The sequence below is a fragment of the Macadamia integrifolia genome, chromosome 10 (assembly GCF_013358625.1).
Source record: "Macadamia integrifolia cultivar HAES 741 chromosome 10, SCU_Mint_v3, whole genome shotgun sequence".
Taxonomy (NCBI): domain Eukaryota; kingdom Viridiplantae; phylum Streptophyta; class Magnoliopsida; order Proteales; family Proteaceae; genus Macadamia; species Macadamia integrifolia.
In genome coordinates this window covers 27,714,597-27,727,752 of record NC_056566.1, presented here as the reverse complement: position 1 = coordinate 27,727,752, position 13,156 = coordinate 27,714,597, and the positions used below count along the sequence as shown (strand labels likewise).

Sequence of the window (13,156 nt, the reverse complement as noted above, 5' to 3'; positions counted from 1 at the left end):
GAGGGGGCCAATGAGACTTGCTTGTTTCTAAAACTCATTTGGGCATTTTATTGTATATTGTTCCACTTTTCCTTTCATGGAAGCATAATAATTACTTAACTAACACCACCACCAAAAAAAAAAAAAGGTGTGGATCTGTGTACAATTTAGCAGGTTAGCAATACAAATGTGGGTAAAAATAAAAGGTGATAAAAATACTTATTTTTTTGCTCAATATTTTCAAATTCATATACATGAAAACTAAAATTGAAGTCACTAGACTATCAACATCCGATAACAAACTTTTCAGAATAGTTGTTTATGATACTATGCACATTTAGATGCTTCAATGGGATATTTATCATGCTTGAATGAGAAATTACCATACATCTTTATCATTCCATCACACATTGGCAACAATAAATTTTTTAATTTGCATTTGAAAAGGAGGGAGAAAAAAAAAAAATTGCATTCACCATATGGAATAGTAAGTAATAGGGCAAGTGTTTCCTACACCCATACACGGATGCGCATCCATACAAAGGCATGATGATCATTGCACGCCCATGTGTTTGTGGTGCAAGGCCTCTCTCATGGATAATAAACTTTGTCCGTTAAATAATAAAAGCATGGCACTTCGAGTTCAGTAGAAGCAAACCTTTATTATTTTTTTTTATAAGATGAGATTATGCATCGAGGGACTAGTACGATACAAAGGTTACCTTGAAACCGGTTCATCTTGATCGAACCAACTCAGACCAAAACGATGGCGTACTACGCACTCCGCGCTCTTTAATTGTATTGATCATTTTCGTCGCACGGCGAGAGAGAGAGAAGGGAAAGAAAAAAATTTCACAAGACACTGGACGCCCCGGGAAAGACACGGAAGAGGTTTAACCAGACGTTCTCATACGTACCAGTAACTACTTAATCGAACTTCGAAGCTCACCTGAAGCAGAAGCGTTTGATTCTTCCACTGCGCCCAATTCGTCTCTTCTACCCTAACAATCCTGATTGCCCTTACCGTTTTGTTCTCTTGATTTTATTGGCAGAATGGCGTTGGCGAGAGCAAGCTCTGGCCTCGCTTACCCGCAGAGATTCTATGCTGCTGCTTCATATGTTGGTTTTGGTGGATCTCCAAATTCATCTAAAGGCGTGATTTCGAAGTTCCAGAACGACACCGCTTTGTTGCTTTACGGATTATATCAACAGGTAAGTATGTAATTTGTATAAAATGATTTAGTACTGGTAGAACTATGGGGGATCTGATATTGGTATTGGTGATTTTCTGTTGTTATTCACCTAAGGGTTGACAAAGTTTGCTTTTTTGGGTAGTGGCATGTGACTGTCTGTCAATTGTGTTGGTTAATATAATTTAGTTGAAAAACTTAAAACTTGAGTTAGATCCGGGTTTCAGATTGACATAATATTGTGTAGAATTTTGACCCGGCACTGGTGAACGCAGATCGGTTAAAAGACATGGATTTTAGGATGAGATATTGAGATCCCTGTTGGAACCTGCTGAAATCATATGTGTATGTAGCTTAGGGTTGAGTTTTTAAATACTTCCATGAAGACAGAGAAATTGTGATGCCTTTATTCTTGAATTTTGCTCAAAATGGGCTTCTTTGCATTGCTTGAGATATTTGAATCATGAGGAGCTACTGAAAGTGGACAATTATCTTGAACATTGAAATTGGTATATTAGTTATCCAAAAAGGTAAAAAATCACACACCCACGCAATCACTAAAATTGGTATGTTATCGCAGGCAACAGTGGGACCTTGTAACATTCCTAAACCTCGAGCTTGGAATCCTGTGGAGCAAAGCAAATGGACAAGGTAATGTCTATGAACAGAGTAGTAATTCCTCGGTGTAATTGTTTTACCTTCAATTTGAAGTTTAAGTGGACAAGTCCTTCTGGTTTCCTATACAGTTGTAGAATGTCAAATTCATGCTATTAAGGCTCAGTTTTATATTGGAGATACATTCAGTTTACTTCTCAATGTTGTATATAGGATTCCACTATGCATAACTGTGTTGATTACAATTAGACAGTAGCTGTGGCTCAGATTCTGCCACATCAAAGCTTAGAGTGAAATTTTTTAGACATATAGATCCCAAGGTCCCCTGTTCATATGTCAAGTTTCAGCGTAATCGGAGTTTGCCATGTGGCAAAACAGAATTCAGGACTACATGAGGGTGGATTGGATTGCAGTGGGTATATGGACGTCTGAAGGTAAATGATTGGATTTGAAGCTGAAATTTGACACATGTTGAAGCTAGGAAATTCCCTAGATATCAAACAGCTAGATTTGCCACATCATTTTTCCGTGGGGCAGAATCAGGCAGTGGTTTCAAAACTACTTGGTAATCAACATTTCGTTATTTTTTTTTCCTTGTAGAATTATTTATCTTTTTTAATTGTGTGATCCAAATTGGATTGTTGAATGAACCTGACTTTTCACTTGGAATGCCAAATTGACATTAAAATTTTATCACCTCTCCCAAGAACCCCCCATGAAAAAAAAAAGGTGGAAGAAAGATGTGGAATATGAAGTGACCAGATGGGATTCTCTTTTCTCAAAATGGCCAGCCTTTGTGAAACATGAATTTTAGAAATATCAATATATTCTCACTACAATTATAAAGTACCAAATCAGCTGGGTACAATTGCCTTATAACAACCGTTGTAATTCAATTGAAACTGGCGGTCAGCGGAAAGAAATATAAATTATTACTGCCAGTGTTGAACATCATAGGACAGGTCTATGGAGTGAAATTTAATTTTATAAAGGAAAAATATATTCTGAAAAATTTTGTAGAGGAAAATATCTCTTTGAATCTCATGCTTCACTCTCCTTACATTGTGAACCAAACTATGATGGTAGTTTTCTTTTAGAATAAAGAGTCCCTGATAGCTTAAAGTAAATTATGTCAAAATAATATTTCATATTTGGCATTTTTACCTAGAAATGAAATGCTGATTGAAAAAGGTGGGACCCTCCTTGGAGTACTTGAAATGTAGATGCCTTTTCACAATGGAATCAACAGATGATGGTAAATGAAGAAGTAAACAACCAGAATATATATATATATATATATATATATTTTTAAATTTGGCCCACTTCTATACCACATGCTGGTTATGGAAATGTATCCTTGAAAAGTTGAAGGAATATCTCAAACTGCACATTATTATGAAGAGCTACCTGCTTTGGTGAATGCAAACCCAATTTTTTTTTCCATTTTTAATTTCTCCAGAAGATATCTGAAGCCTAGTTAAGTATCTAATCATAACCATCTTAATTCCATTACAAGTCTCAATCTAACGAGCAACCATTATTCCTGCTAATGCAATGCCAATACAACCATTATGTGGACCAAAACTTTGATTATTGAGTCTAAATATATACTCTTGCATTCCATCAATATGCCTTGAGAAAATTTCTTTCATCCCTTAGTCTCATTTGTTACCAATAGTTGATATGGGAGCACAGTTACCTGATACCACCACCAGGAAGTCTTCCAAGTGGTTCTAGCTTTCTCCAATTGGCCATCTCATGTTTCTCTTGGCTTCTGACTGTGATTCTCACTTTGTCTTACATGGACCCACAAAGCAGTGGAATTAGCATCATTTTGGATAGATTAGAGTTTGATTTGATTTTATATTGTAATTTAAGGTGATTAGTAGGAATAGTTTAGTGATGAAATAAGGATGCTGAATTAGTATCTCTTACTGTCTGAGAAAGAATTAGTTCTTAGGTTTTACTGAATTACAAGTTCTATTCCTCTCATTTTCTTTTCCCTAACTTTCATGGGTCGAAAATTCCCTATTTGATATGTTTTTGTGTCACTCAAAAGGTTATTCATTTACCTTTTCGTGGATTCTCTGATCATGATTCATGAATGCAAGCTGATGCAGAAAAACGATTATCAAGACTAGCAGATTGTCAGTGTCTTAAAGGATTTCTATATTCTGTGTGGTATTAGTCATACTGGGAGTTTGAATAAACTACTGTTTTTGAATGTGGAGCATGGAGGAAATGTGGTAGTGAATATAGATCCAAGATTTTGACAAATTTCTGCATAGATTCACAGTGGAAGTCTGAATAAACTTTTGGTCTAATGTCATATTAAAAACTATGCCCTTCTTGCCTTCAAATTTATGCATAGATTATTTTTCTCCCCCCATCCCCCAAAATTATTTTATTGGTGCATTAAATTTGTTTGGGTCCTCCTCTTCACCTTAATCAGGCTTCATCCTAGAAGCTTATGATGTAATATTTCAATCAAAGAGTCAGGTAGGATGTAGCTATATTACATCTGCGTTTTATTGTAGGTAATTTCTATTTTATGCAATGTACCATTGCACTTGATATCCTATTATACATCAATTGTTACTCTCTTATGTCTTTTTCTTCTTAAAGTTGTGTCAATTTTTTACAGCTGGCATGGTCTTGGAAACATGGCCTCAACAGAAGCAATGCGTCTTTTTGTGAAAATCTTGGAGGTGCCTGCAAAGTCTTAGCATCCCCCCTTCCCCCTTTATGTTGTTATGAAATGTTTAATCCATCAGTGAGCTGATTATTTCTTGCGTGATTTGTTTATATAGGAAGAAGAACCGGGGTGGTATTCGAATGTACCTGAATTTGTGATCGAGCCTATTGTAGATGTGGAGATGAATGTGATTTCTTTGGAAGTAATAAAAATTTGACCGCTCCCCCCCCCCCCCCAGTATTTTTTTTAGGCATATATTAGGATACAATTAGCTTTGTGTTCTGGTTGCATTTCATTATTATTATTGTTATTATATTTTCTTAACTTCCTCTAGCTCAGATAGATAATTATTTCTCATGAAAAAGTATAACCTTGCATTATATTTTGAGCTATTTGCTTCTGTTATGACTTTTGATTTTTTAGAGTGATTCTTCTATGAAGTACTTCTTTGATTCTTACCATAAATGATACTAACCAAGTTACCGTAAATGATACCTATAAAAAAATTTGGAAGAGATTCTTAGGACGATAAGAAAACCACCCCAGAAGAAAAGAGGGAATCAAATATATATTCTGAATCACTCTGTCAAAGTGAATTACAGAACTCCCTCGCAGGATATATTACTGACTTGTGGAGTAGTTGGGTTGGGTGTGCATTGCTATTGCTTGACGCAGAAATCATAGTTGTCAAGGTGTCGCTTAGGCCTGCCTTAGACATCCAGGCACCTTGGTCACCACGGTTTGAGTCGCCTAGACAACTATGGTAGAAATGCATTCCATGTCTGAAAGTTAGATAGAATCATCTTGAAGTGTGATTGGGATTTGAGGTTGAGAATGCCTTGAATTTCATTTCATTTCATTTCATATGTGATTCTTTCAGAAATTTTGGAAGTTAAAATGTCATAATTCTTGGAAAGCAAGAGCTTGTTCTTCCAGGTCCAAATCTGATCATTGCAAACTATCCATTTGGAATGCTGGCCAGCCTGACTAACTGAACTTAAATAGCGTAGAACATGCAGAAAATTCATCTTTTCTTCAGGTAGACAAATCAGGTGGAAAAATGTTGAATGTGCTTTTGTTCTGCCATGTTTGTTACCAGTGCATGTGTTGCTAGTTGCTTACAAGAACAAGTTGGGGTGCTCTGGGGTTGACCATGTGAGGATGCAGAATGCATGCTTTGCCCCTGTAGTGAACACCCTCTTATATTCCTGTGCTTTCATTAAACTGTAAATACTCATGTAAGCATGCCATACAGTTTGAACTTCTTTATTGACTTTGTTCATGTCTTATTGTCTGCAGAATCCAAAATCTGAGTCAGTCACTCAGAACGGGAACTCCTTTCCCGAGCCAAAGGCTATCATCACCGAAAATGGGAGCATGGAGACTCAGGATAAGGATGTTGTATTGGAGGGCCTTGGTTCAGTTGGTGTTTATGATCAATGGGTTCAACCTTCAATATCTGGCCAACGTCCAAAAGCACGATACGAGGTATCATTTCTATCCTTTTGACGTATAACAGTCAGTTTGATGTTTCTTCACAAGTTGAAGGTTTCTTCTTCGTTGTAGTCTACCTTTATATTGAGTGCTTTCAATCTTTGTAGCATGCAGCAGCTGTGGTCCAAGATAAAATGTATATTTTTGGTGGAAATCATAATGGTCGTTATCTTAATGATCTTCAGGTATGCTGTTGAGGCTACTTTGGTTCTTAATCATAATTCATAAACTATTATTGATTTATGCAGAAGCTATGGGTTCTTTTATGTGGGACAGGGGCTTACTTTTTGAATGGGGATTAAATTGTTGGGGCCTTGATGATGGAAAATCATAAACTATTAATTGATTTATGCAGAAGCAATGGGTTCTTTTATGTAACACAGGGGCTTGCTTTTTGAATGGGGATTAAGTTGCAGGGGCCTTGATGATGGAATCAATTTGTGAGAGATATTTAATATCTTTGGTATAGAACCATGGTTTTGTCATTCAGAAAGTTCTTTTCAGAACCCAACTGATGCAGGGTTTTTGTTTGTTATTGTTTCAAAAATACACCTATCCAACTATTAATTTGAGTTCCTCTTCGTTAGTGTTGATTTCTATTTTTTTCATGAGGTTTTTAAGAAATATTGGAACATGGCTTGGTATATGCAACTTGTGAAGAAATTCTGGAGTTCCAACTTTTTGATGATGGAATGTTCCTGTTCCCCCCCCCCCCCTTTTTCAATTGGAATTCTCCCTTCAAATTGAAGATGTGATACTTTTTTCTGCAAATGATGCTTGGACAACATAAATTTCTTAGGTAAGATTATATGGATCTCTCCCGTTCTATTTGTTATTTCCCTTTAATTTTCTCTGAATCATCTTTTTCTTGCCATTGTTTCTTGCAATATGAACCCTAAATTTCCATTTAAGTTGTTCACAATCCTTTAAACCTTTTACCCTGGTAAATTGTTAAATCACCCTATTCTTAAACCCATTAAATCCCTGGTCTATTGTTTACTGTCAGCCCTTTTGCATTTGTAAACTCTGTAAAGTTTGTTGGCAGATCCATACAAAGCCAACCACACCTTTATTTTCCTTTGAATTGTTCAAAAAAATCGAGTTTTCCCTTTATGGAAATTCCAATATAAACTATCAACCTCTCCGGCTGTTGTTTATGCATTCTATTTTGAACAAGACCTTATAACTTGTGGTAAACTTATCAACAACCACCTTCTACACTAATTGTTTTTGGGTTACCAAAATCTCTCTTTTACATCGCCAATGAACTTTTTCCATTAACCCTAATGTGAATCTCTGAGTTCATTGGTTTGAGGTGCATTCTACTGTGGGATTGGGATATTCTGTCTGTTTGATCCTTGGTGTTTTGAGTGTTACAATGGTGCCTCAGTCTATTTGCATAATCTGGGGTTGGAAGTTTAGTTTCTTCCAAATTCATCATGTTAAGCTTTTCATTTGTTCAAATAAACTGAGAATACTAAACTAAATTGATTAGGAATTATTTTAGATTCTATGCTAACTTGTAGATCTATTTATTCTGTCATTAGAAGCCAAATTTAAGTCCATAATTTTTAACTATGTTTCTTGGTGCATATTGAAATAATTTTTCTTTAATTTTGGAAAATGTAGGTTCTGGATTTGAGAAGTTTGACATGGTCAAGAGTAGAGGCTAAGGCAGGTACCGAGTCTCTAGAATCACCGTCTCCAGTACGCATGGCTCCCTGTGCTGGTCATTCCTTGGTTAGTATGGAATGGGTTTCTCCTTTTGCTCTCTTAACTTTTCCGGATTAGATTCTGCAAAAGGAAGACCCGCTTATGCTTACATCTGATCTGTGTGCAGTATAGATCTATCCTTTTTCAGTGACATGATTTGATTTAATCTTTCTTATCTAGATAACATGGGAAAATAAACTTATTTCTATTGCTGGACATATGAAAGACCCTTCAGAGACTGTCACAGGTTCAATTCATATTTTATTTTTCTTTGTATTCTGTTTTCATTTTTCTTGAATTTCTCCTTGCCTATATTTATCCCTTTGATTTCTTTTGACATTTTTAGTTTTCATTGACAGTGAAGGCATTTGATTTGCAAGCATGTACTTGGTCAACCTTAAAGACTTATGGAAAACCACCGGTATGTAATGTGCATTTCCCCTACTTGTAGATGAATCTTCCTTTAGTCAGTTGGTTTTAAAACCACAATACTTCCTCTCTGGATCAACATTCATGATTGGCTTCACTGGAAATTAAAATCCTAATAGAGTTGACAAGGATTTCATTGTTTATATGCTTCTTGACTAGCCATCTTGCCCTTTTTTACCTTTACCAGGATGTGTTTGGATTTTGTTGCTTCTCCATGTATTGGAAATACTCCACCCATTTTTTTTTTATTTGCAGGTCTCACGGGGAGGTCAATCAGTGACCCTTGTTGGGTCAACCACTTTAGTCATGTTTGGTGGTGAAGATGCAAAACGAGCTCTCCTTAATGATTTGCACATTCTTGACCTTGAAACCATGACATGGGATGAAATTGATGCTGTGTAAGAGATTTCTCTGGAATGACAACTTTGTTTCACTCTTGAATGTTTGGTTGGGTCATTCAAGGTTAAGTAATATTGGAGGCTCTATGGAAGTCATCAGACATAAGAAGTGAATAGTCCTGGTGATTTTCCATTCTTCTGTGTCAAAGTTTAACAGGCTCATCATATTGAGATGCACAAATTCCTCAGATGTTTTCTTTTCTTGATGAAATGTGCTATGAACCATTGTACTGCCTTGAAAGATGGTGTGAGCTTAACTTTGTTCACCATTCCTTGGCGTGAGTTCTGAGATTTCAATCATAATCTTAAATAGGCTGTTAAAAGAACGAAGCACACTAGTTGCTTAATTTATTGGGTTCATGCATAATCAAAGTAGGGATGGCAATAGGGTGGATGAGGGAATATACTGTCCAAAAATGCAGTAAGAAAATAGAAGAAACAAAAGGAAACATAGGCAGTTAGATAATCAAAACCATTCGATAAAAAGTCATCTCTGTAACCTGAGCCTGTCTCAAGGTAACCATGTGAACCTTGACTCCCTGTCAAAAGTCAAAACTGAATTAGACCTTCCTGAACCTGGCCAAATGTCACAACTAAGCTAAATCTGAAGGATTTTTTTTTTTTTTAATAATCGGATAAGATGGGCCTGTTTTGGGTTTATCTCAGCATTGGATTCTTATTTTCTTGATCTTATCTTGTAGAGGTGTGCCACCATCTCCAAGGTCTGATCATGCTGCTGCAGTACATGCTGAGAGGTTCCTTCTTATCTTTGGTGGGGGTTCGCATGCCACATGTTTCAATGATCTCCATGTCCTTGACTTGCAGACAGTAAGAATGCTGCTTTCTTAGTCAAAGCTTATTTACTTGCATGTTAGGACATTATGTTTGACATTTGTTCTGGATATTGCAGATGGAATGGTCAAGACCAACACAACAGGGCGATATACCAAGTCCAAGGGCTGGCCATGCGGGTGTAACAGTAGGGGAGAACTGGTTTATTGCTGGTGGAGGCAATAATAAGAGTGGTATATGATTTGATTTTTGAAAGTTTTCTGTATCTAGAAAGGCTTTTAATTTTACATCATTGTGGAAACTGAACCTACAGGTGCGTACATGCTAATTGTTACCTAACAATGCAAGTACCAATCATAGCAGTAGAGAAGGATGTGTCACTGAGGATTGGCTTTGATTATGTTGAAGTCAATGTCGACTTCTCATCATGGCCTAGTCTCACTGCAATAGATTTTTCTTGCTTGTGAGAAAATGTTTCTGGAGGCTTTTGTAACACATAGCTATGACCAGCTACATATGTAATTTGGTTGTGGCCATGTATACCACTGATGGGTAGACTATCAGATGCATTGACATTATCACAGCGCAAAAAGAAAATGCTTACCATTGCACACATTTTACTCTCATATTACAAGCTGTGCTTTTGAATAAACTGGGACTGATCCAAATCCCCATCTTGATCCCACTACCTTGAACCATGAATAAGCTGTTGCATAAGAAAATTATAAATTATATGTACCATAAAGTTGAAAATCCTATTTGTACTAGGTCTACGAATTCCAATTCAACAAGAGAAGGAATGGCAAGAAACTAGAAAGGTTGATTTTTGTCTAGAGCTTGGTGCAATCGGATGGGTAGAATCTGCAGGTCTGCTAGACAGCAGCCCCACTAGTGATGTCAGACCAATGCGTATAGGGGGATAATAACTATCATTGAATGGTTTGAGTCTGAATGGCTGAGAGAAAAGAGAGATGAACAGAACAATAGCTTAACTGTGAAACAAATTAATGACTAAAAAAAACTGAAAGCCCATCCAATTGATTGAGGTCTTTTTTCTGTCCAGAGAATTAATCACTTACTAAGTTTATTTCCCGAATTCTTTTGTGTATTAGAAAGATGTGTACAGTAGTTTGAAATTAAAATAAATAAATTACCTGACCTCATTGGTTGATGCAAAAGAAGCTCCAAAATGGTAATTGTGGAACTTGAACTAGAAAGGAAGCACAATTAGATCTGAACGCCAAATCAGGGTAAGGAGTGGAGAACCGTTCTCTTATCATAAACCATCAAACCATTCCCTTGTGTCAAAAAGAATCTTGTTACAACAATGTGCATAGCCCATGGCCATGCTTATTGGACCCAATCCTACCCTAACTCAACATTCCAAGTCCTGTGAGGAATTATCCGTATTTAACTAAAATAGAAATCAATCCTATCTTAACCATTTCCTATTTGAACTCAAACAAATTACAGTGCTTTCTCTCCAAGGGTTTTGGGATCTTTTTGTGGGGGAGACTTGGCTGCAGACTGCAGTATGGTTGGCTCCGGAGGTTATCTAATTGGCCTTGGAGGTTTATACATTTTTCTATCTTGTCAGGTGCATTTGCCATCTCACTTCTTCAGCAAATATCTTATTTCACTGGTGCTTGAGGATGGCAAATGAAGTTGCTTTTCCCCAGCAAGCCCCATCTCTAAACCAAGAATCAGGGGCCCCACTATGGCTAAACCGCCTATTTGAGTGAACGTGTGCAACCTATAAGTGCTCTTCTGATTTCAAAGCATGCTAACATACATGTCCGTCCTAGAATGCATCTAGGGTATAGCTTCTTAGTGAGATGTAGGGCTATTTCTTTCTCTTCCCCAGTTTTGGGGTTGTTTCTTATTTTCTTATATTTTGGGCTGAGCTTCAGATTTTGGCTCTGTACTTTTGTGCTTTTATCTTCTTTCAACAATTTAATACTTGTTAAAAAAAGAAAATTTCTGAACCAAACATGGCGTTGAATCCTAAACCACTTGTATGAGCGAAAAGGTGACAGAAAAGGAGGCCAACAAGTGAGACTGTAGCCCAATTGGCTACAATAAGGCAAGCTCACTGCTTGGCAAGATAACTGCACTGCATCACATTCGCTAAATTTTGTTCCAAAAAAAAGTGATGGCTTCTGCATGAGACATGAATGTGATATGTCTTATGATCAAATAAAAGAAAATATTGTTCTTGCGTTGCTAGCAGTGGAAGGATACCTGGCCTATGTTGGAGAAACCTCTCTGTAATAGGAACTGTAAGTGAACTACATCACTGTCATTGCTGTTGGTGAGACCGTGAGACATCCCATGTCTTTCATTCATTTATCTCCATAGGAAAAGTTAACTTTCCTGTGGAAAGTTTCTGGTCCGTCTAAATGAACTGTCAATGTGTCTAGAATTTGGGTGGTCCTGCTTTCAAAAGGAGTTAAATGGAATTCGATGCATGTAGATCTCACTGTAAGGAAATGATTTATGTTATTATGAGTAATCCATGATTCATTAACCCCCTTCTCCACTGCCACCCTCACCCTCACCCTCCCAAAAAAAAGAAAGAAGGAAAAACATCCATTTTTACTCCTTTCTGAAGTTAGAGAACACTTTTGAGCACATCAGTTGATAAAGAATGCTTTATTCTTGAGACTAGAAACATGATTCAGTGGTGCTTTACCATATTTTGGGACTTATATATATATATATATATATATCTCTGGACTCCCAAGCTTATTTCCAGGCCACATTCTTATAGCAAAGTTTTGATGAGTCATTATATCATGCACAAAAGTTGTTGGTATTCAGGTCCAGTGGGAGAGGGCAACACCAATGAGGCTGAGGTCCTTGCTCCCTTACCAGGAACTTGGAGCATCCTCTCTTCTTGGATATGACTGGATAGTGGTAAGGATTGTTCAAACAATGCTATTAGTTTGGCAAGATCTTTGATGGGGCTTTGGGAAAATTCCTGGGAAATTGGTGCGCTAGTTGAACATCTCATTCTCTTGGACATCAAGAACAGCCATTCACCTTTGGAAATTGTTTTGCCTGATGAGATATTTTCAGGTGAACTTGTCTTGATAATCCAGATTTTCTGATTCAATCCTTTTTTAGAGTTTTTACATGGATGTCCGTCCATAGATTTTGAGTTTGTGGAAGCTCTGTTATTTTTCCTTTGGGGTGGTGGATACATGCTGCTGTATCTTATCCGATATAATTTTCATTTCTATTAATGAACATGTATTGCTGGTCTGATTTTTTTTTCCTGCTTATAGATTTTCTTTTCTCGGGGTTGCAACTGAATTGTGATTGGTGAATAACAATAGTAGTATTATTGATATGTTGATTGTTGAGTATGTATTTGAAGGAAGAAAGATTGAACAAGCTGTTTATTTTGTTTGCATTACCCCTTAAAATTGGTTCTAATGTATTATTTGTTTATTTCTGTTTCCTGTCACAGGGGTTTCGGAAACTGTTGTGCTTAATATGTCCACTCTTGTTTGGTCAGTTGTAACCACTGTCCAAGAACGTGTACCTCTTGCAAGTGAGGTATGTGGTTCTTGAAATATCTCTTCATCAGGTTCATTGTAGGAAGACTTGCATCTCAATGAAGTTTGTTGTACAAATGACATACTATTGCTTAAGAATATATAAAGAAAATTCATGAATAGGAGTGGGCCTCTTTAAACTTAAAAATTATGTCATAGGATCCTGTTTTGTCAAGAACCTTGTTATCCACTTCTTTTTTTTCCCCCTTTCATTTATTATTTCGTATAATTTTAGTCAATTATAAATTGAAGAAATAGTACAAAAGACTGGTCCTCGATAATGTTTTTTTT

General features: G+C 36.7%; 1 protein-coding gene across 2 annotated transcripts in view; it reads left to right on the top strand.

Moving 5' to 3' along the window:
* Positions 1 to 804: 804 nt before the first annotated feature.
* The window catches only part of LOC122091713 (acyl-CoA-binding domain-containing protein 4-like), a 15,458-nt gene continuing 3,106 nt past the window's right edge, over positions 805 to 13,156 (top strand). The window contains exons 1-14 of one of the 2 annotated variants that reach the window (XM_042661800.1): positions 805 to 941; positions 1,032 to 1,191; positions 1,750 to 1,820; positions 4,429 to 4,492; positions 4,595 to 4,681; positions 5,779 to 5,967; positions 6,081 to 6,158; positions 7,603 to 7,713; positions 7,867 to 7,933; positions 8,046 to 8,107; positions 8,371 to 8,513; positions 9,215 to 9,341; positions 9,424 to 9,538; positions 12,778 to 12,866. In XM_042661800.1, coding sequence (XP_042517734.1) covers positions 1,033 to 1,191; positions 1,750 to 1,820; positions 4,429 to 4,492; positions 4,595 to 4,681; positions 5,779 to 5,967; positions 6,081 to 6,158; positions 7,603 to 7,713; positions 7,867 to 7,933; positions 8,046 to 8,107; positions 8,371 to 8,513; positions 9,215 to 9,341; positions 9,424 to 9,538; positions 12,778 to 12,866 — 1,362 coding nt within the window. In that variant the 5' untranslated portion in view covers positions 805 to 941; position 1,032. The remainder of the gene's footprint in view (positions 942 to 1,031; positions 1,192 to 1,749; positions 1,821 to 4,428; positions 4,493 to 4,594; positions 4,682 to 5,778; positions 5,968 to 6,080; positions 6,159 to 7,602; positions 7,714 to 7,866; positions 7,934 to 8,045; positions 8,108 to 8,370; positions 8,514 to 9,214; positions 9,342 to 9,423; positions 9,539 to 12,777; positions 12,867 to 13,156) is intronic. The other variant, XM_042661801.1, reaches the window with a different exon arrangement.